We start from the raw sequence: 26,893 nt of genomic DNA on the forward strand, positions 1-26,893 counted from the left end.
TGGAGGCACCTAGCAAAGCTTGCCCCTGGGGTGGAGAACCTGCTTACTACTAACCCTAGGTTTCCAGAGTTCTCTCTGGGTTTGCCTACAAGGTTCTTGAGGGAGTTTCAGGTTTTAGTCCCACCTCTGAGCTCTCACATGTGTCATCCCAAGCCCAGGAATGTTTTCTCCATTCTCGTCACTGAATTATCATCACCTATGTATCCTTTGAGTAAAGGCTTATCTCTTACTTTCTGGGTCCCTGATCTTAGCCCCTGGTACTTCTTCATAGCCCTTAACCCAATCATAATTTTTGTGCTTACGTATTTGTTTAACGTGTGTCTGTCTTACTAAACTGAAGGTTTTAGTGAGGCAAGCTTATTCTCAGCTGTATCCCAGCATCTGGTATGTAGTATGTACTCCATAAATAGTTGATGTTATTATTCCTTTTCCTTTCTTTCTTTCTTTCTTTATTGTTTTTTTGGCCATGCCGCATAGTTTGCGGGATCTTAATTCCCCAACCAGGGATTGAACCCTGGCCCTGGCAGTGAAAGTGCTGAGTCCTAACCACTGGACCTCCAGGGAATTCCCTGATATTGTTATTCTTGCCACCCTTCAGTTGAGTTCTTCCTGGACCCACAAGACACCTTCCTGAAACCCTTCCCACCTAACTCCAAATATTTTAGGATTTATCCCTAATGAGTCTGAAGGCCACTATTATCATGACTCCTGTTTTCTTAACAGTTCCTTTCCTTCCTCCCCCATTTCCTCTTCAACTGAGATGGTTACCCCTGATCTTTACAGCTGTTGCAGGGTGGAAGAGATTCTTAAAGAGGGTTGGCTATGCAGGTGGGAATAGTGAATTGGGTGGGACAGAGGACTGGTTTGTGCTCTGAACAGTTTTTAAGGTTGTACCCTAAAGGTAACTCTCCAAGCATTATACCACATCAGAGGACAGCTAGGCTGGTAATTTTTAAACTGTGCTCCATGGAATCCCAGGTGTCCGTGGAGTTACCCCCCACCCTAGTGGGGGCTTAGAGGGCGAGGTCAAGCTGGACCCCTTCTCTGACTCCCCCATCTCCTTGCTTCAACCAGAGCAGTTCTGCTTCATTTGGTTTTGTATGTTGGGATTCTGTAGAACCCAATCACAGATAGATCTCCAACCTTTTGAAGGGCAAGAGAGCATGTCCTCAGGCAGCTGGGGCCCCTGATTGCCCAGGTGGGTTTCCATCTGAGGTTGTTATCACACCTTTTAGCCTCTGGCAGACTAATTGTCCCCAGTGGGGATGGTGTCGTTTTGCATTAAAAAGCTACCTCTAGTCCCAAGAAACACCCTTCTAACTGGCCATTTTTTGTTTTAAGATGTCATGGACAATATTACCATGCAGAACCAATTCTATGAGACGCAGGTCATCAAGAAAGAGAACGAGTCAGGCTACGAGAGGAGAGCGCTGGAGATGGATCAGCAGCAGCCGGCCTATCGCCCAGGTGGGAAAACGCCCGTCATCTGTCTCTCTTGAAGGAAATGGAATCTATGTGTGGTGGCCCTTACCTTCTGCCTAGTGCCTATCTTCCCAGAGACTTTGCATCTTTCTCTTGGGCATTCCACTTGGGCTTTGTCACTCTGGCAAGGTCTTTTTGAAGGAAAGAACTTAGTCCCACTCCCAAGTGTTAGGAGAGGGGAGTCTTCAAGGTATGTTTTCAGATGTTAGTACCAACACCCTAGAGAGCTGAGACCTGGAGGCCAATATTTGAGTCTTAGAATCTTAGAATGTGGAAGCCAGAAAGGACCTTCTAAATCTAGTCCAGTGTTTCCCACGTTCTGAAGAGTATCATTCCAGGAGATGTTATTAGGGACTTCTCAGAAAAAGTTTCCTTGGACAAACGCATCTGAAAAATGCAGCGTATTCTATACCACCTCTGGGAGAGTCACTGTGCTCATTAGAGCATTAAAGATGCTGAGAAGTCCTGGATCGGGAAAAACTCTGTGTCACATTGTTTAAACCCAGGATTTCCCAAGCATGTAAATGTGTCTTTGTAGAACAAAGTTCCCTGTAGTGCCACTTTGGGAAACACAATTGTAATGTAGCTGTCTCCCCATTTTACGGATGGGGGAGGTGGCAGGGCCGGGGTTGGAACCAGGAAACTGGCTTCTGGGCCATTGCTCTTGGTCAGTAAGCAGCACTCCTCACCAGTAGTGTCCTAGTATTAGGGAAGCAGGGTCCTACCGCTAAGTAATGACAGAGCCAGGACTGGCTCCCAGTCTTGTGCTCCTTTCACTGTGCTGTGGCCCTAGTGCCTTTTCTTAGTGAATCTTGCTGGTTCTATCTGATTCCATTCTGGTTCATCCACAAAGTGAAATCCCCCGACATTTCTTGTGGGTGGCTCAGGATTTTAATGAATGTAGGTTAAACCGTAGATTTGTGTCAGGCTCTGTGAGACTTGTGGGATCATTCGGCCCAAGGAGAGTATTTTCCGTGCAGACATTTATGAAGGGCTCCTGTGAGCCCAGCGCTGTGCTGGGAACCATGGAAGTTCTCTTCAGGTGAGTGAGCACCATCTCTGCCCTAGCAAACGAGGAGCCTTCTCTGAGAGATTTGGTCTGCATGCCAAAGCCAGGGAGTGACCCAAGTGGTCTTGAGCTGAATGCTGAAACGTGTGGGTGTGAGTGATCCACAGCATCCAGAGGTGCTGTGAGAGAGACGAGGCGGGCTGCGTCCACGGGTTTCTCTCGGTAGGCACGGATTCTTGGAGTCTGCCTGAGACTGGGATTTTCCTGTGGTCCACAGCATGTTATCCCATCCTGACTTCCTATTTGTGGTGTGACTTAATGAGACCATCACACCTGTGGGCTGGCTTAACTGCAGACCCTCCCTTCTGGAATGATTCTGGGCTTTGTAATAGAGTGATTAAAGCCGGTAGAGTTAGCTGTGGGACCACAACACTGTTGAATTGACTTTCTCCCCTCCATTGCTAGACTGAAGAAACTTTGTAAGAACTGAAGTGAAGAGATTCTTTGGGAGGAGAAATTAGAGAATGTGGAACTGTGGAATCTTAGAAGTCTTTGGGGCTCCCTCCCACTTGGTGCAGGCCAAGGTAGCTGCCAACTTTCCTGGGGCCTTTGGCAAGGTAGCCAAGGCAGTCATTCACCTTTGGGTAGGCCCTCAGCGAGCTTGTCCTTGTTTAGTGCTGAAGTCCCCGCTCCCTCCCCACGAAGCCTGAGGGTTATCTGACTGACATCTGTTACCCCATCAATTGCTGGTGCTGATGTGCCTGGATGGCCATCCCCAGCCTCGCTTTATTCCAGCCCTGTTACCCAGGACGGCCATCGTGGCTCCCTCAGCAGGCTTCCGCTGAATTCAGCCAGCTGCCTGTGCCCAGACCTCATCACCATAGTCGGGATCCTGCCAGTGTCTCCTGAGGTAAAGGGGACCAGAAAAGTGATAGCTGAGGAGTTTCTGAGTGTCTTGACCATCTGGATTTGTCCTGACAGTAGAAGTGAAGACAGAGATGAAGCAAGAGGCACCCACCAGCTTCCTCCCGCCCGAAGCATCTCAACTCAAACCTGACAGACAGCAGTTCCAGAGTCGCAAGAGGCCTTACGAAGAAAACCGGGGACGGGGGTATTTCGAGCACCGAGAGGATAGGAGGTGGGTCTGTGAGGCAGTAGTCACCCGTTTTCCAGTAGGTCTCTATGTCTGTAGCCTGGTGCCCCCGTCACCTTCGTACTAGCCGGGAGGGGCAGAGCAGAGTTCTCCCTGCCCTCACACTCTCCCCCAGTTCTTCCTGCACTCGCTACCAGATTCAACTTTGCTAAATATTTGGTCCTTCCCTCAGTTCTTCCCTTCCCATTACTTGCAGGGTAAAGTTCAAACACATGTGAGATGCCAGCATGCCTTTTCAGTCCTTTGCCCCACTGCCCTGCAGTCCAGCACAGGGTTCTGTTCTTAACGGTTGCTTGATATCCCTCAGTTGAAAGAAAGATTTATTTCCTCATCTACTCCAAAACACACCCCTTCCATCCATCTGTTCATTCATTCATTCATTATCAGCACTCATAGTGCTTTCACACGTGACCACCCTTTGACTAGACCCTGGAGGCACAGGTGATTTGGACAGTGGGTTTTGCGTGAGGGTCAGGAGCTCATGGGTGGGAGTGGCCTCCCCCCTGGTCATTTCCTTTTCCCTTTCCTGACAAGCCTTCTCCCTCCCTTTGCCCCCAGGCCCAGACCTACCCCTTCCTCCTTCCCTCCTTCAGCTCCTGTGTGAAGCCTTTTCCATTCAGGGAAATTAGGAATGATCACTCCTTCTCTATTCATCTGAGCTGGTCATCTGACACATTTCATTTCCTATCTGGTGGAGTTCATCCTCTAATTAGCTTGTGACTGTTTAAGACAGGGCCTGGGTCTCATGGCTGTGACTAAAGTCAGGAGATGGAACCCACCTCTTATGAGTTTCTCCTATAACCCCCCATAGAACAGAGGCCTAGAGCTACTTGCTGATGGAGAGCAGAGGAAGAGCACTTGCTTTCCTCCAGGGGTGACAGAGAAAGCTTCCTAGGATAGAGTTAGCATGTGATGATCTCTCTTCGCACCAGGCTCTGTGCTAGCCTTGGACTGGCAGGGTCAGAAGGGCACTCCACCCAAGGGACGCCTGCTGCTGGGGGAGTGCCGGGAGCTAGACGGGCACAGTGTACCTGGTCTGAGCGCATGGTGGGCTGAGACCGTCCAGCCCGCCCCAGGCAGCACGCTGGACGTTAGACTCCGCGCTTCCACCCCTTGCCCTTATTCGCATGTGTTGGAAACCACCAGTATTTTCACATAGTCCCTTTTAGTATTCTGGTAGGAGTGTCTCTTGTTCATAATTTAGGACACTTTTGAAGAGAAAGAGACTGAAAAAAATGGGTCATTTCAAATCCTTTCAGATGTGGAGTTTTAGGAAGCCTGGAATATGGACAAATTGTAATAAAAGGTTTATCTAAATTCTTACAGATTCCCACTCCTAGCCCAGTACTCTTTGGGCTACCATAGCCTCCCACTGGTAACACAGTTCAGCATGGAGGTAATTCTCAGCGTGTAAAGGGGTGGTCAGAATCTGGGGGTGTGAGAGAAGAGTCTTCTTGGAAAAGCTTTCTAAATGATTCTGATGGCCCTTGTTAGCAGAGCAGGCCCTCTTCAGTCCCTGACCCGACCCTAGGAGTTAACAGTCATTGCTCTCACTGCAAGGATATAAGGTTCCAGAGTTCTTCTGCTAACCTCTGTGGCAAGAACTTGAAATCCAGGAAGCAGCTTGGAGGCCACTTGTAAATTCAAGCAGAACCTTCAGTTCCCTTCTTCCCTTGTCCGTCCGTTCTCATGTAACTTAATACCTCTATATGACACAGGGGCCGCTCTCCTCAGCCTCCCGCTGAAGAGGATGAAGATGACTTTGACGACACCCTTGTTGCCATCGACACGTGTGAGTCTTTGGAGTGCCTGTTTGGTACTGCCTTCCAGTCAGTATTGGGGGGCTGCCTTAACCTTCACGGAATCCCTGCCCGGCACCATCCAGAGCCAGTGTTAGTTCAGATGTGAGAAACAGCAGAGCTCTGGAATGAGGGTGCTGGTTTGGAGACGGAAGACCTGCTCTCAGCTCTAACTGAGATCCTGGGCAAGTCATTCTACTTCTCTGAGCTTCTCTTCAGGGAGGAACCATCCTGCCCTGATACCTCAGAGGACTTTGAGTGACACTCATCAAAGAGTGGATACCAGAGCAAGTTGGAAAACCCTAGCACCCTGTAAACACGGAGGGTTGTCATTTAAGCGGGAAGGGAACCTGAGTGCTGCTGAGGAAACTTAACTCTTTGACGGCCGTTTCCCCAGTTTCCATCAGCTGCTCACGTTCCTGGTGAAACCAATGCCGTTTTGTCTTCTCAGGCATTAACCTGGCCTGCCCTGGTCTCCTCCAGTTCAGTTTTCTTTCCTCTGGATAAGTGGCTTTCCCCTTGACTGTGCATCTAAACACTTGGGGGAATGAATATAGAGGTCCTGTCCCTCCTCAGACCTCCTAAGACGAATTCTAAGTGGTAGAGCCTGTGAATCCGAATTTTTAAACACACCCAGAAGCCCAATCAAGTCTGAGAACTGCACTTTTCAACAGAGCGGAAAGTTAACAGCAGTTCATTCATGTACTTCTTTACGTAGCTCATGTTTATAGACCAGTGGCTACGTGCTTTGGAAGAGATAAAGACATCTCGTACACAGTCCCTTCTATCACAAGATCTCAAAGACAGTATACCCAGAGTAAAGCTAAACATTTTTTAAAGTATTGGGTGGCGGTGGTCCATGAAGCAGCATCTGATCAAATGCCAGTTGTACAGACCATGGCACTCAGCCTTTAGAGAAAGGAGAGAGCCTACTGGACGAGATGGTCAGAAAAGACTTGAAGAGGGGGGAAGAGTCCTAGGCCCACACGAGGAGGTGGGAGTCTGTGGTGCACCTGACAGTGGTCCTGGGTGGTGGGTGTGGATCAGGGTCAGATGTTTGTGCAGCTGTTGGCAGCAGGAGTCTGGCTTCCACACTAATAGAGTTAGCATGGGAGATGGTTGAAGTGTATGGCAGTGGGGATTAACCTTTTTAAATTCTAAAATCCCTTGAAACTGGTAAGAATATGGACCCTCTCCCTAGCAAGTGTACATCCCCATTAGAAGTATGTGTGTATTATATCCAGGGGCCCCCCCTGACAGCCATCCTGGGACCTCAGCCAGGTGAAGAACCCTCGTTCCTATGTGGAGTGGCTGCTTTCATCCTGTGCAGGCCAGTTTGCAGTAGTCCAGGGCCTTTGTGCTAAAAGGGAGACTGGTTAGGGGATGCGGCTGGCTTCTCATGAACCTGCCCCCACAGTGTGTCAGCTTGTGTACTCCTGGTTAACACTCTTGGGGAACTTACCTCTGCCTGTGACTGTCCCTCTCGGGACCATTAAAACATCAGCCAAATACAGGCTTTTTCTTCCACAGATAACTGCGACCTCCACTTCAAGGTGGCCCGAGACCGGAGTAGTGGCTACCCACTTACAATTGAAGGTTTTGCATACCTGTGGTCAGGAGCCCGTGCCAGCTATGGGGTCAGAAGGGGCCGTGTGTGCTTTGAGATGAAGGTGAGTGGGAGCAACCAGACGGGATAGGGACAGAAAATAGGTCCATCCTTTGGAATAGCCTGTCACCAACCACCTTGGTCAGAGCCATGATTGCAAAAGAGATTTGATTGAGCATGGACTGTGTCCCAGCAAAAAGAAAAAAAAAGTAAAACGAACTCAGAACTATGTCATTGCTAAATAATGTATGGGGAAAGCAGGCCGACCATACATTGCTTCATCAGATTTTTCCTTGATGGGGTTTGACCCAGGAATTGTGTAGCCAACCATTCTAGGGATGACGTACTTGTAGACCTGGGAAAAGGAGCTGTTTGGAAGAACAGTGAGCTAGAAAGAGTTGCTCATCACCAATTAAAGGGAGGCCAGGGAAGAGCAGGAAAAAGAAAGGTTCTGCCATCAGGTCATCCTTTACCATCATCTCTCCACAGTTCCACGTCCGGTTATGTTTATGAAAATAATATGTGCTCGTGTTTAATAAAGTTCAGAAGGCACAAAAGAGTATAGGGTAAAAACCGGAGGTATACTCACTTCCTCCCATTCCCCATCCTACCCTCCAGAGATACCTTATGTGTTAACAATTTCTTGTGTATCCTTTGCACATCCAAACTTACTTATGATAGGTGATACTTACAGAACACATTGCATGTGCTAGATACAGTGCCAAGTTCTTTTCATGGATATCTCCATTAATCCTCACGGTATCATCATGAAATACGTACTGTTGTCCCCCATTTTTCAGAGGTGGAAGCTAAGACCAAGGGTTATCGTATTTGCTTGGCTAAGACGTTGATTCTAAGTTGCACATTGTTTTGTGCTACTCGTAGAGAAACACTCCCAATTATACTGACAGAGGGCTTTCACACATCAATTGTAAGATATATCCTGACTTTGGAGATGTTAAAATGTGAAAAATGTGTGTGCAAAAGTCAGTGACATAGGGTAACTTACCGAAAGCCACAATCTAATGCAGATAGATATTGGTTATTAGACCGTCTAACCTCTGATTTAATTAAAGGTTAAGTCAGAAGGTACCGTTTTTTTTTTTTTAAGTTTTTATTTATTTTTGGCTGCATTGGGTCTTCATTGCTGCACTCAGGCTTTCTCTAGTTGCGGCGAGCAGGGGCTACTCTTAGTTGCGGTGCGTGGGCTTCTCATTGCGGTGGCTTCCCTTGTTGCAGAGCAGGGGCTCTAGGCACGTGGGCTCAGTAGTTGTAGCTCGCAGGATCTAGAGTGCAGGCTCAGTAGTTGTGGCGCACGGGCTTAGTTGCTCCACGACGTGTGAGACCTTCCCGGACCAGGGATCGAACCTGTGTCCCCTGCATTGGCAGGCAGATTTTTAACCACTGCGCCACCAGCGAAGTCCCCAGAAGGTACCTTTTATTCTTTCTGCTGCTTTTACTTAATACTGTATCTTGGACATTTTTCCATACCCCAGTGTATCAGCCCTGCCTCATTCTTTTTAACCGCTGCATCATATTCTGTGTCAGGGATGTGCCATAATGTGCCCAGTGCCTTACAGGTGGTTTCTACTTCCTTTCTCCCTCCCTCCCTTCCTTCCTTTTCAACATAAACACTGCCTCACTGAATATTTTTGTGTGTATGTATCTATAGGATAAACTGGAAGTTGAATTGCTTGGTTATAGAGCATGTGCATTTGTAGTTAATAAAGACTGCTAACTTGCACTCCAAAGACATTGTACCAATTTATGTTTCTACACCAAATGTTATGAGAGTCCCTGCTTCCCCTGCAGCAAGTGTTAAAACTAAAAAATAACTTTCTGAAATTCCCTCCTCTGTGGCCCTGAACTCTCCTAAGCCCTTTAGAGGCCCTGGTTTCAGTACAACAGGCCCTTCAGAGCAGTGTGGATACCTTTTCCCCAGCAACAAAAGCCATTCTTGTTTTGTTTTTTTTTTAACATCTGCGCACTTCCCTCCTGTATTGCCTCGTAACCCATCAGCCTCCAGAGAATCACTTCTGAGCCCTCTCGTTCTCTGTTCCCAGATCAATGAGGAAATCTCTGTGAAGCACCTTCCATCTACAGAGCCCGACCCACACGTTGTCCGTATTGGTTGGTCCCTGGACTCCTGCAGCACTCAGCTAGGTAAGAGGAGGTCAGCCAAACAATCAGAGAGTAGAGCAGGTGCCTCTGTCCCTGGATTCTCAAGCTTCCTAAGTTTCTCTTTCCCGCATTGGACCCAGAACAGAACTACCCTGGGATGGAACAGACAACAAGGATTAGGCTTGTGCTGCTGCCCATCTTCAGACATACAGGATTCAGTTGGAAGGACCACAGTGATATAACAACTTTTCTACAAAAATTTATCCTGCATCTTTAAGAAGAGGGTCCAAAGTTCTCTTTAGAAAACTGTTCCCTTTCTTAAAAAAAAAAAAAAAAAAGACCAGTTGTCTCCTGTTCTCAAACCAAGCTGAAAGTAATAAGTTCCTCAAGTCCCATTAAATCCTATCTGGAATTTTCTGTCCAGAGCTTAACCCAGAGTGAAAGAGAAAGCAGAGACCAGTGGGGCCAGGGCTGGCTGGTGGAGAGAGGCAGGGGCTGCCTTGAGAGGTTTTGAATTTTCACAGAACCCCAGGCCTCAGTGACCTTCTGACCCCAAGTGACTGATTTCAGTGACCAATGCTGAGACCTTCCTCCTTGGTCATAAAAACATTCTGATTATGAAAATAACGTGTAAAGAAAAAAGTGAAAATGATGTGTGCTCCTTGTGAAAATTCAGGCCATTACAGAGGAGAAAAATGAAAATCCTTCTAAACCTGTGCGATAACGACCAATGTTAACATTTTCATCTGTAGTCTTCCAGACAGTTCCTTTGTCCTTTGTGTTTCTCAGATGGGGCACATTATACGGACTATTGTAACCTGATTGCTTTTTTCCACTTAATATCCATGGGTATATTTTTGTAAATAAATATAGCTTTTTTGACCACTGCATAATTTTTCACTTTACAGTTGTATCACTTATTTATCAATGTTTTGTAGGTCATTTAAGTTGATTGCAAATTTTTGCTGTTAAACACTTGAGCTGTCCTTGTGTGTAATTAGTCTGATCTTTAAAAGTAGAAATGCTAGGTTAAAAACAGTGAGCACTTTTTCATTTTGATACGTATTAGCAGTTTTTATTTAAGATCCATGTGTCATCTCCTTTTATCTTTCTTTCAGTTTTGAGGAATAAGTGGAAAGTAGTTGATACAGATAAAGATACAAAGCCCAGAACAGTGGAGCAGATGTCCAAGGTTACACAGCTGATTCATACTAGAACTGGGCCTGGAATTCATGCTGTTGGCTCCTGCTTTACTGGCAGGATGCTCCTTGGGTTCCTGGCCTAGGATCTCTCTATAACCCAGATGTCAGCCAGGGCCCTTGGGGTCTCAGTCATATTGCATCGGCACCCAGTTCTGTAGCCTAAGGCAATCCAGTACCTTTCCTAGGGGTTAGACCTCATGGTCTGCAGAAGCAAAATCCTTTTACTGATTTCTGACCAAAAGTTGACGCCATTAGGAGACTTAACTGAATATTGAATGTCACAGCGAAGGGATGCATCACAGTATACAACCTTCCTCCATCCCAGCTCCTCTCTTCCCTCCTCCCTTTTTTTTTCCCAAATTCTCCCTTTCTGTGCAAAGCAGTTCAGTTCAGCTCCTACTCCCAGACTTAACATCTAAAGCCATCAAGCCCTCAGAAGTTCTGCATAACGAGGGGCTTCCTTTCAACGGAACCTTTCTTACCTTCCCTGCCAAAAGCATCTGATTAGTAAAACTAGTAAAGAAAATGATTTTTTTATTTAAAACTACATGACAGCCATAAAGGCTGTTGTAACCATCGCAGGTTTAACCTGCCTTTGCCTGTTTCTTCCATCAGGCGAAGAGCCTTTCTCCTATGGCTATGGAGGCACTGGGAAGAAGTCCACCAGTAGCCGGTTTGAAAACTACGGAGACAAGTTTGCAGAGAATGATGTGATTGGCTGCTTTGCGGTGAGTGCTGGCAGCCTGTGGGAGTTGGCAGAACCGAATGTTGGTCCTGTCAGGTCAACCTGCAGACTTCTTTTTCAGAATACCTCTGTCCATTGTCTGCCCTGTGTCCAACCACTCTCGCCATACCTCTTTCTCTCTCTTTGATGCACTGGAATGTTTGCAGTCATTTTGTGCGAAATTCTGCCATTCTACCCCTTCAGGTCTTTTGTGCAAAGCCGTCAGGTGGCACCCTGAAGAAGTTTGGGGATGTCAGGTGTGCACAACCTTCCTCCCTTCTTAGATACCAGAGTTACATTTTCTAAATAGACTGAGGAATTTCTTATCTTCCTTTGCTACAGAATAGCCTGTCTCTGTTCTCAAAGGCAGTGATGTTGGCTCTTGTCCCACTTTAACATCATCTCATCCCAAAACTTCTTCCTTCCTTCACCTCACATTGGTTAAGCCAGGCTTCCAATAGTGCGTTGCCTTTGAGGACGGTGGGGATGGATGCGAAGCAGAACGAGACAGAGGGTGCCTGAACTGCTGCTGAAGTTCAGTCCCCGAGAGCAGTGGCCAGCTCGCGCAGCGCTGTGGAGTGTGGCTGTTGCCTCTGGGGCCAGAATCCCTAGACCCAGACCCAGTCCCTGCTCTTCCATTCACAGCCCCGGACTGCCCTCCCTGTATGTCAGTTTCCTCTCGATGAGAATCTTTGCATCTACCCTAGAATTTCACATGGAGTCATTAAGTTAACCCATTAGAAGCACTTACAACAAGGTCTGGCACATAATAAATGCTCAGTAAATACTACTTAACACTATTATCACTAGAAGTTAAATGTTTGTAAAATGTGCCATGACGCCCCAGGGAGGAGTGGCTACCCAGGTGGATGCTTCTTCTTGGTTTTGTTCCCTCTCCGTCCTCATATTTGTACACAGGCACTCTTTTTTTTCCCCTCTTTGAAATAATTTCAAACTTAAGGAAAAGCCATGGAATTCTCATAGAGCCCTGTCCAGATTCTGACATTTGCTTTACCATTTTTCCCAAATATATGTACATGTATGTATATGATTTTTATCTGACCTGTTTGAGAGTAGGTTGCCTACATTGTGTCTTTAGTCCTTAATACTTTAGCCTGCATTTCTTAAGAATAGAGCTATTATTTTAACCACAGTACAGTTATCAAATTTAACATTGATTTAGTGCTATTACCCACTCCATAGTCCACATTTAAATTTTGTCAGCTGTCCCAACAACATCCTTTAGAGCAATTTGGTTTCTAGTTCAGGATCACGAATTGCATTCTATTGTCATGTCTATTTAGTCTGAAACAGTTTCTCAGTCTTCCTTTGTCTTTCACAACCTCATTATCTTTTTAATAAAAAGCATGTTTTCTTAAACAAAAATTAACCATGTTTATATTCTGCACATTGTTCCAGACCTTGCATTTTTTTCCATTTCACAGTAAATCTCAGCTATCTTTCCCTGTATGCACAGAGAGTATAGATCTAGCTCAATTTAAACCATTGTTGAATAGTTAATAAATTCCTGTGGTATCCACAAATATCCAGAAATACAGAAAGGTATGCAGTATAAAGTCTTCTTCAGACCTTCCCCCTCCACCCATGGTTCACATATGACCTCCCCTACACGTAAGCCCACTGGTACTCAGGATTTCTTTATCAAAATACAAGAAAGATGATTGTTATTTTTCTTCTTTTACACAAAAGGTAGCATATCATACATGTTATTTTGTATCTTTTTTTGTTTAACTATATATCTTAGAGTTATTTTTTTTAATATATCGCTACACAGAGGACTTCTTCGTTCTTTTATATAGTCTGTAGTCATTGTGTTGATCTACCATATTTATATTAACGGACATAAACTATTAACGGACATTTGGTTAGTTTCTCACCTTTTTACTTAGTAGCTGCCTAGTATTCTGATGCAGGTGTCAGTTTCCCCTGGTGGACCTGGAAATTATTTGCTGGAAGTCAGTGCTGCAGTGACAGCTTATCTTTTTCCCACTTACCAGAGTATCTTGGAGGGCTTTTCGTGTTCCCATACATGGATATCCTGTGTGATTTAGTCTCGTCCACTTTCCCTTTGGAGCACATTTAGCAGTGTTGGCATGAGCAATTTGCACATCTTTGCATTCTTGTGGGAATATGGTTGTAACATTTACCTCTGAAAGTATAACTTCTGAGTCAAAGGTGTATTTTTAATTTTTGATAGCTACCATCAAGACTGTACTCCAGGGAGGTTGTAGCAATTTAATGTTTCATCAGCACGTGACTGGGTTCCCCAGACTCTGTCCCATCTGAGCGTGAGGTTCTGTGAGTGTGTGGTAGTTTGGAACTTTAGGCCTGACTCTTGCTTCAGCCTGTTCATTTTTACTTCTACTTTTAAGATTCTATGTTCAGTTTCCTTTGTTTAAAGAATGCCATCACTTTAAAAGACTCAGAGCGAAGGGTTAGAAGGGGTGTGAAAAATCAGTGACCTGAAGGAACTGGTGGGGAGGACGTTTGTGTCAGAACTTGAGTTCTCAACATTCACAAAACAGAAAGGACAAAACGGCCTTCCAGGTAGAGAGAACAGTATAACTCACTTAAGCAAACCATAAGGAGTAAAATACTTGGAACCTCAGGGACGACACTAGGAGATGTGAAAGGTAAGGCTACAAAAGTGGCACACTTTGAATAATGCCAGGCTTAAGGACTTTGGGTCCTTAGGCCCTGGTGTGGCACTCAGGAATGGTTTTGCAGAAGTGACACAGCTACCCTTGCCTCTTTGACAGTTGGCGCTGTCGGTGGTGGGTTTGTCAGTTGCGGGTGCTGGTTTGTGTACAACATGGTAAGTTCCTATAGTGAAGCTGGTGGACGTAAGGAAGGCTAACCCCCACGATGTTCATTTCCGCAGTAGAGCAAAGGTGACCTGGGCCACTCTTGCTCAGGTGAGAAGACATGGCAGGGACCGTGCTGTGAGGATCGAGGCAGGATTTAGTCCAACAGATGTTTGTGTGTCTGCCCTGCGTGGTCTCGACCTGTGTGGGCGCTTACGGACACTTACAGATATAAAGGACTGTGTAGAACTGTGCCCTGTGAGCACTGAGGAGGGTGGTGAGGAGGCCCCTTGGGGGAAGGGGCTTCCACAGCTTCTCAAAGGGCAAGTCGCAAGGTGGTCTCTGCATGCAAAAGGGAGGGAATACCACATCTTGTACTTTTCTATCAGGAACCCGACCTTTGCTTCCATCTCCTGTATGATCCCAGGTTTTGAGTCTCCCGTAATTGTTAACCTTTACCCTGCAGCCAAAGTGATCTTTCTGAAACACAGTTTGACCAGGCCATTCCCCTATTTGAAACAAGTCAGGGGCTCTGCTCTGCTGCTGTCAGCACGAATCCAAACTTCTCAGGTAACAGAGAGCCCCTCCCTCGCTGAGAGCAGGGACCATGTCTCCTCCCCACCACTTTAGCCCAGAGCAGTGCCTGGCATCTTGGAATGAGAGCACGCATTCATTATGCACTCACTCTGTAGTAAGCACGTTCACCTGTTAAATCCTCAGAACAACTCTATGCAGTGTAGAATCTTATCATGGCCCCTCTTTTTTTTTTTTAATAATTTTTAAAAAAATATTTATTTATTTATTTGGCTGTGCCGGGTCTTAGTTGTGGCACACGGGATCTTCGTTGCCGCGTGAGGGCTCTTAGTTGCGGTGTGCGGGATCTAGTTCCCTGACCAGGGATCGAACCCAGGCCCCCTGCTTTGGGAGCTTGGAGTCTTAGCCACTGGACCACTAGGGAAGTCCCTGGCCCTTCTTTTTTGATAAGGAAACTGAAGATGGAGTAAATGGTAGAGCTGAAGCAGCCTGCCTTCCAAAACAGGATCTTAACCACTAAGCTGATCAGTAAGGACTCAGTAAATTGTTGAATTAATGAATATGGTCCCTTCCTGGCTCTCCAGCTGTACCTGAAATTACTCCCCAACCCCCAACCCCCAATCCTGTATGCTTCAGCCAGTCTGACCCTACGTTCTCTCACTGCCAGATTTGTGCACAAACAACACTTCTCTTTAGGACTCTCTCCTCTCACCCCAGACTTGGCTCATTCCCGTTTATTGTTCAGGACTTGACTTCCTCCTCAGAGAATCTTGCTCCTGTGTAGGTGCTCTTACTGAATTAGGATGGTGTCCTTGTCTTAATTCCCCACTAGGCTCTGAGCTGTGTCAGGCCCGGATCACTGTAGACATAAGCATCAAGAAGAGCATATAAATGAATGCACGTGTAGAGCTGGGCCTGACTTAAAAGGCCCTGCTGTGGCTTTCTTTCCATCTGTTATCTTGCTGGGGATGAGAATGGACAGGACCGCTTTTGCCTTCCTCTCCATCTCAGGCTAGGCACAAGACTCAAATACTTGGAGCTTCCTAAAATTACACACTTCACATCCACCAGCTTTTTGGGTCTTGGGCAGGGAGGGCTTTGGGCTGCATGTTGTCTGAGCTGTTCCCTGGTGCTTCCCGATGCATCTGTACATTGAGGAGGGACGCACTTGAATCTGGGACGCCAGCTTTGTTTTCATTCCCTGCATCTGCTCTGACTTGTGCCTCCCAGTGCCTTAAGCAGAACATTGGCAGTTATCTTTCTCTGGCTTTTTTTCCTAGGACTTTGAATGTGGAAATGACGTGGAACTTTCCTTCACCAAAAATGGGAAGTGGATGGGTATTGCCTTCCGAATCCAGAAGGAAGCCTTAGGGGGTCAGGCCCTCTACCCTCATGTCCTGGTGAAGAATTGTGCAGTGGAGTTCAACTTCGGGCAGAGGGCGGAGCCCTACTGTTCTGTCCTGCCAGGCTTCACCTTCATCCAGCGCCTTCCCCTGAGTGAGCGAGTCCGGGGCACTGTCGGACCAAAGAGCAAGGCAGAGTGTGAGGTGAGTGGGCCCGGAAGCCTGAATTGGTGGCCGCCTCTCCAGAGCCATGTTGCTGCCAAGACAGAGGGGAGACATTCAGCAGCCGAGTGTGGTGAACGCTGCTGTGAGAGTGAGGTGAGGGCTGTGGGTGTGCGGCTTAGTCCCAAGAGGGAGGGACCAAAGCAAGACACCTAAATGTCAGAAAGATTCCAAAAGGAAGTTGCCACACTGCTCCTCGGGTGTGGTCAGAATCTTGGAAAAGGAGTCTTTCCTCCCAGCGGAAGAGGGTGTGAAGGCACTTCCTGGTGAGCGAGTTCTTGGAGGAGGTTGTGCAGCTCCACGCTCCCATCCAAGGCTCTCCGAGGACAAAAATGGCAACTGGACTTAGAGCTGATTTGGCTGCAGAAGCTGTACTGGTGGTCTTTGTCCTCAAATAATGTTTCTTTCTGATATATGTGATTTTGTGTTTATTCTAGAAAATTAAGAAATATAAAGAAAATTAAAGTTTCCTTTAATTCCACCATCCACAAATAAGTTTCCTTTGAAAGTTTTGGAGCTTATCCTATGCCTTTTGCTGTGCTAGGTGCCATTTATACACACACACTTACAGTTGAGATCTTATGGTATAAGCATTTTGATATCCTGCCCTTTCACTTAATGTTATTTTGTGAGCTTTGTCCCACCATATGAACACCTCTTTTGAAACTCATTGTTATTAGCCTCACTATTTTCCTCTTTTTGGGCATTTTGGTTACATCCAGTGTTTGCCAAATTGTAAACGTACTGATTAGACATGATTCTCGTCCTTATGCATACAGTCTGTCCCCATCTGAGACTCCAGGAAGGTTGTACCACTCCTTGTGCCTATTCCGTGGGCCTTTCCCTTTCAGAGGCCCCTGAATCCTGCCTAAACAAATGTAAATACTCATAAGAGCAGGCCCTCTGCTGAGAGTCTGACAACCCTCATCTCTTTGAATCCCAACAACAGTACTATGAGGTAGACGCTCTTATTGCTTCCATTTCCCAGAGGTGGCCATGAGGTTTAGAGTCACCCTCACGGTCACCGTCAAGTCAGGGTGATGCCAGGCTGCCATGCCACACACTGTTCCTGGTTCACAGTGTCCCTCCTGGGCCTGTTGTTATAGATTCTGATGATGGTGGGCCTGCCTGCCGCTGGTAAGACCACATGGGCCATCAAACATGCAGCCTCCAACCCCTCCAAGAAGTACAACATCCTGGGTACCAATGCCATCATGGATAAGATGCGGGTAAGGATAGCCCCTGGTCTCTCCTTATCCACCTCCCACTCCCTGAATACTGCTCAGCAAACAGGAGCACCCACCCCTCACCACCCCCTGCCCACAGGTGATGGGCCTACGCCGTCAGAGGAACTACGCCGGCCGCTGGGACGTCCTGATCCAGCAGGCCACCCAGTGCCTCAACCGCCTCATCCAGATCGCTGCCCGGAAGAAACGCAACTATATCCTAGATCAGGTACTTACTGGTGACTGTCACGCCCCAGGAGAGGGAGGGGGCCATTGGGTGCCTGGGAATTCCTCTCTGGTCCTTGTATTTTTTTCCCCATAATGCTCTTGGACTGCAGTACTGGTTAGAGGTCAGCCACACATGATGGCACAGTCCCAGACTCTTAACACAGCTTTCTGAGTCTGGTCTGCAAGCAGGGGTCTGGAGCAGCAATCCAGACCTAGCTCAGGCCCCAAGCAGCACAAAAGAACATTTTGTGAGAGCAAATTTTGTGAAGTGGAAAAGCATGGATTTCTGAGCCAGACAGACCTGGGCTTGAATCCCAGCTCTGCCGCCTCCTAGCTGCGTGCCTGTGGGCAGCTGACTTTATGCTCTGAGTCTCCTGGTCTGTAAAACACAGCTCAAAATGGTGCCCACACACCTAACATGGGGACTGGCACATAGTAGCTGGAGGTGGTTGTTAACCTACAGAATAGGTGTGTCCCAGCTTCCCTTAGCATGTTTTATGACTGTCAGGTACCTCTATGTCATGTATTTTTTACCTGCATTTCAATGAAGAGCAAGGTTCTTAACATTAGGCAATTTGGGAACTTTTGAAATTAAACACAGAATTTTGTATGAAGATGCAGATATGTTTGTTTTGTTTTTTGGCCTCACTGCATGGCGTGTGGGATCTTAGTTCCCTGACCAGGGATCCCATGCCCCCTGCATTGGAAGCGTGGAGTTTTAACCACTGGACCACCAGGGAAGTCCCAGATATGTTCTTTTTTTAACTAAAAAGTTTTGAGTTGGGATAGGAAGATCGTCCATGGCTTTCGGCATTCTCAAAAGTATGAGTGACCCAAACATGGTTAAAGATCCCTGTCTCAGAGTAATGAGTGCTTCATGTTTACCACCTATGAGACCTCCTTGACGTTTGTCCTGAGGGCTTTCTCAAGTAACAGATTTTGTATTTGAGGATGTACAAACAAGCCTCTGTTCCCCCTCAGCCTTGTATTTATGTTTTCTTAAAAACCTGTAAGTGTGCAAATATGTAAACTAAGTAGCACCCCCAGCCTGGCAGCCTTAACTGGAGTGCCTTCCGTATGTGTGGTCCTGGGTACTTGGTTACCATGAGTTCAAAGGGCTTCTGATGAGGGTGGAGCTGGCTTTAGTGGTTGACTGATCAGAAAGGTGGTTGGAGGGACTTCCCTGGCGGTTCAGTGGTTAGGACTCCACGCTCCCACTGCAGGGGGCCCAGGTTCGATCCCTGGTCAGGGAACTAGGATCCCACAGGCCGCATGGAGAGGCCAAAAATAAATAAGTAAATTAAATTAAAGCCAACTTCCAACCTTTTTTTTAAAAAAAAAAAAAAAAGGAAGAAAGAAAAGTGGTTGAAAACTCCAGGGGATCAAGGTGGTTTTGCATAGGAGTGAGCATCTTACACAAAACAATTAAACAATTAAGCAGGAGCTTCTGGGTTGGTGAACAAGTGGAGATTTGGGGAGGGTGGCACCTTCAGGGAACATGGAAGTTCTGTGCCCCTTCCTGCATAGCTTGCCCTTTGCGTCTGTTCCATCTGGCTGCTCCTGCATTATATCCTTTTATAATATACTGGTAATCTAGTGTTTAGAGTTGAAAAATTGATGCCTCGATATCCAGCCTTTGAAAGGAGTACATAGTAAGAACTTATTCTTAAAGACAAAAAATGGCTGCTGGCTGGTGATAGTTCTTTATGACAGACAAATTAAATGATCTTGCCAAGCAGTTAGGTACTGAGAGTAGAAATCTGGTTTGCTGATGAGACAGTTATGCTCAGTTGGCCAAGGCTATGCAATACAATTGGCATTCTTCTGTGATGGTGGAGATGTGAGATTTACTCTGGGTTCTGCTTTTCTGGAAAGTAGACGTGAAAAGGTGTACTACTTTTATCCAGTGACCAATGCCGCAACCATGGGATTGAACCCTGAAGACTCACATTTGTGAAGAAGACAGGACATGATCCCATAATAGTAAATTTTGATTAAAAAACTACTAACTGGGCTAAAGTTTAGAATATATTTATGGGGGAAGGGGACGGTTGGGCACAGGGTAGTCCAAGAGCTACTCAGGGCTGCTGCCCCAGCTCAGCCCCGTCCGTAACGCATACAGCCAGCCTTCTCCGCCGTTGAAGACTTTGTTTGTTCGTTTGTTTGTTAACCCTGGCCTCCCTGTGCCCCGTTTTTCTTGTCAGGGCATTTTGGAGTTCTGGTCCAGCTTGGCCCCAGTGGGATTCTGTCCTGAAAGAGAGAGCAGTGGTGTTTTAATACCTTGAGAATTCCTTTTTTGGATACCCCAGCAAGTCTTCCCTGCCTGTCTTTTTCTCAGTTTACTAGTTAAATCAGCTGTGAAACCCATTTCAAATATGTGGCCCGTGGAGAAAGTTTATAATCCTAGGGGTTATAATTGTCTTAACATCTCTGTCCAGCGTTTCAAAGTGGGCTTTCTCTAGAGGTCAGGGCCCCAGCCCCTCAGCCAGGCACAGAACAGTTGAGCACAGTGAAGACTTGGCATTGGCCCTCTCAGCTTACGCTGCCTTGTTCAGGGACAGGGTCCAGGGCTGTTCCAGGTGCACCTGCGGTCTTCAGGGCTGCTGGCCTCCTGGTGGAGGAACATGCAGGTCAGGGCAAGTGTTCTAGGCCAACAGCGAGGCCAAAGAACCTAAACTCTGAAGGTGGGGGAGCAGGGCTCTCTGGTTAGCCACAGATTGGAGGATTGACTTGGGGCCCGAAACTAGAGACTGCTGAGGCCTGGGAAGCGGTCTGAAGCCAGTGGTTCGACCTGTTTTGGCTTAAACCCCAAAAAGTGTGTTCCAGAAAACCCTGGGTGGGTGAGCGTGTGTGTAGGAGATACAGAGCAGGCCCCAGGCCAGACCCTGGCATTTCCTACCCCAGCAGCCTTGGCAGCGAGGGTAAGTTGATGCTCAGCTGTCTCCTGAGTTACACGGGGTTCCCAGAGCAGAAACTGGTACTACAGGCAAAGTCCCTGCGGCCCCTGCATCTCAGCCCAGCACCATCTTTTTTCTTCTCTGGTTTTTCCTGAGTGGTCAGACCTCCTCACATTCGGCTCTTCTGGGTCTCCTGTTGGTAGTTTGACCTCAGAAATGCCCCTCCTTGAGAGGGGAGGAGAACGTAGCTTCAGAAGCCAAGCTAGGCCAAGTGAACCGTGTAGTTGGGGCTTTTACCTACGTTCCATGGTGACCTGAGTACCCTCTTCAGATCATGTGGGTGTTAGAGCAGTGGAACAGCCGAGGAGAAAAAGAAAAGAAAGAAGAGGTAGGCCACATTGCTTCACGTGGCTCTGTTGCCAGTGGAAATCCTCTGGAATGAAACGCTGCCTGGCCTGTCCCTTGCCTACCAAGGTGCAGAGTAGGAGCTGGCCTCTGTGAGGCAGCAAACTTGCCTTCCTGGAGGCTTCTGAGAAGGCCCCTGCAGGGCCATATGTGAGGGCCCAAACCACCCCCAGGGTTGAGGTCTGCAGCCTAGGAGTTCTCTTAGGAGTCTAACAGCCCAGAGCTAGGCCAGGCAGTGCTCAGAGGCAGGGCTGGATATGACAACATGCGACCTTGCCTCGCCCTCAGAACAAAGGGTTGTAGTCCTGCTTTGCATCCCTTTTAGCAAGAGCCACGCCTTTGCCTGAAACAGAAACCCGGGGCTACAGTGGAGACCCAAAGTAAACTGCCTCTTGTTGGCAGGCGTTGGAGAAGAGGATGTTTCTTTCCTCTCTCCTCCCCACCCCCAGAGCCTCAGCCCATTCCATTGTTGACACTCTGGCGAAGTCTCTTCCCTCACAAGTGGTTCGTTCTACTGGGTTCACCTCACGCTGAGCCTAGAGTGAACTCTTGCGTCACCAGCTTTAAGTTTGCTCCCCTGGGATCCAACCCTGTTTCTCCTGCTGCCAGCCTGACCTTGTTGAGTTGTGGGTGGGGGACAAGAGTTGACAGGGGACAGAGGGGCTCTTAGAGACCTCAGGCTGTGAGCGGCCTGCTGTGTTCCTCCCTACTCCCCCAGACTGTCACACACCAAAACTACCCCCACGGCTGCTCTGAGAAACCCAGCCCCTGTCCTTTGGCCCACATCACGGGGGAATGGAAGTAGCCTGGGCCCAGGGAACACAGGCGGCCCCAGACCTCCTCAGGGTCAGCATCTTCAAGCAGCGTGGGACTGGGAGAAGCAGGAGCTAGGCAGAGGGCACCTGCACAGCCGGAAGAGCCGACCTGCTGTTGTGCTGGTCTCTTAGCAGCGGCCCCCAGCAGCCCCCAGTGACCACAGCAGCGCCGGGCCAGCCCAGGGGCTCTGACCTCACTGTGTTTGCTGTGGCAACAGCACCGACAGCTAACTCCCTTTCCTCCAGGGAAGCCAAGCATTTGCATTTCTGCTGGCTGGCCTAGATGCTCTTCTTTCCTTCCTCAAGCCGAGGAGGGAGGGGAGGGAGGCGCGGTCTTGAAAATTGTCACCAAGAGGGTTCTCAGCACCTCAGTTCCAGAATGTCTGAGGAGCCATTCCTCAGAGTCTAGCCACTTCCCAGGACAGAGGCCAGCTGTTGATGAGTGCTGTCTGCTCTGCCCCCATTCCTCCCGTTGTGAAGCTGCAGGGACTAGCCCTCTTGGCAGTGATGCTTCTCTTCTCTGTCCCCTCATCAGGACATTGACGGGGTAGGTCTCATCCATAGAAGACCACCAAGAGGTGTTTATCCATGTCCTTGGGGTTCAAAGGAATCAAAATAGGATCGCTTCTTATGGGCAAGCAAACAGTGGAATGGATTGTCCACAGAGTGGCTGGGGCCACAGTCACCCCTGGCACCCGCCTATTCTGGGTTTTGTGCCAGGAGAAAACCTCATTATTTAGCTAGAGGAAAGCAAATTCTGTCTTCCTGTGACCAGATGCCACCTGATTTGCTTTTAGGAATGGAGTCTAGGAAGAGCAGTGAGGAGAAGGACTTGACTTTTCCTTTGTAACTTGTGTGCTTTTCAACCATTTGTGGCTCAAGGCCTCTCCTTGGGCCAGTCCTCAAGGCACAGATAACACGTGTATGCCCACCACACATACCCACTTTGCGGGCCCCCACCCCCAGTTAATGTTGAGACACTTTCCCTGGGGAGCAGGGAAGACCATCTTTGCCTGCTGTGTGTGTCAGGGCCACAGGGTTGGGTTGGTTTAGAAAACAGGTGTACCCACAGCCCACATCTCCCAACAGGTGTGCACTGGCGTCCCTGGCCTCTGGCTGACCCATAACCCAGCTTCCTGTTCCTTGTGTTTTGGAATAGGCTGTCTTGTGCCTCATCCTTTCCTCAAACTTAACTTTCCTTGGTCCTTTCCATTGGGAAGCCTCTCCTAGGACAGTGTCAGTCCTGTTGGTCATATTTGCAGACTTCTTTCCCTGCCATTTTCACATCTGTAAATCCTCACCAGAACCAGGAGGAGGGTGATAGGATCTCTGTCTTTCAGATGTAGAAATTTGAGACTCAGACTAATTAGGTGACTTGTCTACAGCCTCACAAATAGTAGAGGGCACAGCTGCGATTTCAACCTCGAGCCTGTTCCCAGAGCCTGTGTTCTTTCCACCCTGTCTCACCGTCCCTGCCTTTCTGATGGGAAGTCACTATAGCTTGACGTTCCCTTGGTCTGAGTTGCTTCAACTCAACCTTACAGTAAGAAGATCCAGTGCACCCCACCCAGTGACGCCACATCATATCAACCGTGACCTCCATTTGTTGAGTGTTGGCTGTGAGCCAGACCCTGGGCTAACCAAGGGCTTTTTACTCACATGAGCTCCTTCAGTCTTAATAGTGACCATATGAACTTCCTATTGTTTTCCCCTTTCAGGGCTTGAGACTTAGTAGGTATGCAGACTGAGGCTCTGAGTGGAAGTCACTCACTCAGGGCCACACAGTTTGACTTGACCAAGTCATCTTAGAGCCAGGATGTGCTGAGCCATCGCCCCTGCGCTACCTGCCTCTGTCCAGGCAGCTTCCGCCCTGGAGGCCACAATGTAGCCCCCACTCCAGGAGTTCCTCACACTTGGTCAGTTGCTTTGTGGTCCTTTTCCCGCTCAGTCCTCACCAGGCCCAGGAGGGAGGCTTTTTTCCCTCCATTTTAACAGGTGAAGCAACTACCAGGACTGGCCACGGTGAGTGAGTGGCCACACTAGGCCTTGATGCTGGGCTTTTCCACCCGCCAGGCTGCAGCTGCGAAATACAACACTTTTTGTCTGTTTGTGCATGCCCCTTTACACATCTCTTCCCCTCTGTGGCTTCTCCCTTGAGTACCTTTCAGAGCTACTAAAAGTTGTTTAAATGCAACATTACTTATTACTCCAGTTCTGTTGAGTGTCTGAATGGGAAAAGATACCCATACAGGTGCCTGGGTCCCACCTCCAGAGACTGGGGTTGGGGAATACTCTGGTGGGGTTTGAGCCACTCTCTTTTTCAGTAGCGTCCGAGTGACTCAGGTACACAGGCTGAGTCCGTGGAGCAGTGGGGTTTGACAGATCTGGGCACCAGTCCCAAAGGGCCCAGCATGTGGGAGGTATTCAGTGAACGGAAGCTGTCTTTACTACGGCTCTCAATCAGATGTGTCGTAGAGCACTGCTCTATGCCAGCACCAGCCCAGGAAGCACCTAACCATCACCTAGAAGAAGGGAAGAGGAAGTTAGTAGCAAAACTGCACTTGCTAAAAGCACAGGTTATTGCCTTGTCAAGCTCCCTGGTTAGAAGCTTGTGGGTGAGTCTGGTGTTTCAGAGCAGGACTAAGGGAATAAAAGAACCACAGTGTTGATGAAAACGATCTATACAACTGTCAAAGGGGCTGGTTAATTATGGCATCCATTCTATAAATATTATTAAAGGAGAATACCACGGAATTCCCTGGCGGTCCAGTGGTTAAGACTCCGCACTTCCACTGCCGAGGGCACAGGTTCAATCCCTGGTCGGAACTAAGATCCCGCAAGCTGCGTGGTGCGGCCCAAAAGGAAAAAAAGGAGAACACCAGCACAGAAAAATGACAGAGAAACATTAAGTGAAAAAAAGGCTTCAGAAGAGTGTGTGTTGTTTGATTCCATTAGTGTTAAAAATCACACAGATATTTCTAGAAATACATAAGAAATTCAATACAGGTCATCTCTGGGAAGTAGGAGTGGCAGTAGGTGGATGAAAGGATTCTTACTCTGAACTTTACAGCTTGTACTCTGAATTTTTTTTACTGTGAGCATGTGTTACTTTTAGAATGGGGGCCGAGGGGGCTGTAATGCACAATACCACGAACAAATAGGATTACAAAAGCAAAGCCCAAACTTTAGGAATCCCTTGTCCTGTCACTGTCAGCAGCCACTTCCCAAGTCAGTTCATTTTCTGAGGGTAGTCTCAAGAATCTTAAAAGTGAAGAGGAGCAGTTTCCTGAGTTTCTCTGCTTAGGAGAACTAGTATCCCTTTCTCAGTCCCTGGCCTACATAATACCCCACAGAGGAAAAAACCAACTTGTAATGACCATCTCTTGCCTCTTCTGTTACCTACCCCTAGACAAATGTTTATGGGTCAGCCCAGAGACGAAAAATGAGACCATTTGAAGGCTTCCAGCGCAAAGCTATTGTAATTTGTCCCACTGATGAGGACCTAAAAGACCGAACAATAAAGCGAACCGACGAAGAAGGGAAGGATGTCCCAGATCACGCGGTCTTAGAAATGAAAGGTAGGAGATGAGCAGTTCCCAGAGGAACATCGCAGCAGGGTCCTTAAGAGAAAAAGGGTCTCGCACGGTTTTTCCCTTCCCAGCTCCTTGATTATTCTTTTTTTTATCTTGTTCTTTCTTTCTGTGCTTCTGCTTTGTCCCTTCTCTGTCTAGTACAGCTGTGGATGGAAAAGCTGCCTGTATCCCTCCTGGGGCAGGGTTTTCAGACTAGATGGGGCTGGGGCAGGATGAGGGAGAGGATGTGTGGGAACAGGTGCCGAGAGACCTGCACGGTTGGTCGTCTGCCTCTGGCACCCACTGGGCGGGCTGGCTGAGCAAGCCTCAGTTTGCTTCTGTGTAAAAATAAGGATGATGATTCCACCTGCCAGGCTCACTCCCTGGGTTATATATAAAACATCGGTTTGGTGGGGTTTAGCCACCTCTTCAGGAAAGGGAGGAGAGGGTCTTTGTTAGTCCCTTACTGTTGTCAGGGAGGCCGAGCTTGGGATCCTGTCTCTCCTCTGTCGCTCATACTGCAGTCCCCTCCTGCTCCTCCCTTCTGGCAGGCCAGTGTCCTGGGGGTGAAGGAGACCAGACCTCAGAAGGTGCTGACCACCTCTTCTTGTTCCCTCTGGGGCCCTCCCTTCCTCCTAGCCAACTTCACGTTGCCAGATGTTGGGGACTTCCTGGACGAGGTGCTGTTCATTGAGCTGCAGCGAGAGGAAGCAGACAAGCTGGTGAGGCAATACAATGAGGAAGGCCGCAAGGCTGGGCCACCCCCTGAAAAGCGCTTTGACAACCGAGGCGGTGGCGGCTTCCGGGGCCGTGGGGGTGGCGGCGGTTTCCAGCGCTATGACAACCGAGGTCCCCCCGGGGGCAACCGAGGAGGCTTCCAGAATCGCGGAGGAGGCAGCGGAGGAGGCGGCTACCGAGGAGGTGAGTCATCGCACACTGAGCTGTCCCTGCCTTTGGTTCCTGGTTCAGGGTTGCGTTCTGTGACTGCTTCCTCAGTCCACAGATGACGCTTCCCTGTCACCGCTGTGGGCTGAACTCTGGTAGAGAACTAAGATAAATCAGAGTCTGGGGCCTCAGGGAAACTCTCCCACTGTCATGCTCCCCCTGGACATTGCTCCTGAAGCCCTTGCCCATTTGTATGTTGCATCGCTATTATTTTTATGAATCTTTCCCACCCCTCATCTGACCATGAGCTACTTGAGAAGAGGGGCCAGACCGAGTTTACTGCCAGTCCTGGATCCCACCTCAGGACCTGGCACAGGGCAAATATTAGGACTGGTTTTGCTTCTAAAACACATGGAGAAACAGGCTTGGAGAGGTTAATTTGCCCAGGATTCACCCAGCTGAATCCATAGTTGGGATCAAGTGATGATGGATCCAGAGCCCAGGTTCTTACTAAGTTATGCTATCTCTGAAGTGTGTGATCATGATTTAATAAGCATGCCCTACTCTGCTTCAGTCTTGTGCTGGGTGGTTTTGGGGACAGAGCCTTGACCCAGGCACTATATCACCCTGTAGTGACGGTGCAGAAGGATTCTGGGCTGAATGGCACAGCCCAGGGGTACTTTGAGCTCCAGTGATACCTGATCCAGCCTGCAGGGGAGCAGGGCTCAGGAAAGGCCTCCTGAAGTGCTGATGTCTAAGCTGAGGTCCAGGAGCCAGTAGGAATTGGCTGGGGGAAGGGTTCTGGGCTCACGAAAACTGCACAAAGGCTCAGAAGAGGCCAGCCC

General features: G+C 48.2%; 1 protein-coding gene across 7 annotated transcripts in view; it reads left to right on the top strand.

Annotated features, from left to right (window-relative positions):
• Positions 1–26,893, top strand: part of HNRNPUL1 (heterogeneous nuclear ribonucleoprotein U like 1) — a 35,350-nt gene that overhangs the window by 4,433 nt on the left and 4,024 nt on the right. For 4 of the 7 annotated variants that reach the window (XM_082367513.1, XM_082367510.1, XM_082367512.1 and 1 more), the window contains exons 2-12: positions 1,342–1,467; positions 3,473–3,629; positions 5,363–5,436; positions 6,974–7,113; positions 9,113–9,212; positions 10,988–11,100; positions 15,736–16,002; positions 17,127–17,249; positions 17,347–17,475; positions 25,001–25,169; positions 25,803–26,084. In XM_082367513.1, the coding sequence (XP_082223639.1) occupies positions 1,347–1,467; positions 3,473–3,629; positions 5,363–5,436; positions 6,974–7,113; positions 9,113–9,212; positions 10,988–11,100; positions 15,736–16,002; positions 17,127–17,249; positions 17,347–17,475; positions 25,001–25,169; positions 25,803–26,084 (1,675 nt within the window). In that variant the 5' untranslated portion in view covers positions 1,342–1,346. The remainder of the gene's footprint in view (positions 1–1,341; positions 1,468–3,472; positions 3,630–5,362; positions 5,437–6,973; positions 7,114–9,112; positions 9,213–10,987; positions 11,101–15,735; positions 16,003–17,126; positions 17,250–17,346; positions 17,476–25,000; positions 25,170–25,802; positions 26,085–26,893) is intronic. The other 3 variants (XM_082367516.1, XM_082367511.1, XM_082367515.1) reach the window with 1 other exon arrangement.

This window comes from Balaenoptera borealis, assembly GCF_965194805.1.
Source record: "Balaenoptera borealis genome assembly, chromosome: 19".
NCBI lineage: Eukaryota > Metazoa > Chordata > Mammalia > Artiodactyla > Balaenopteridae > Balaenoptera > Balaenoptera borealis.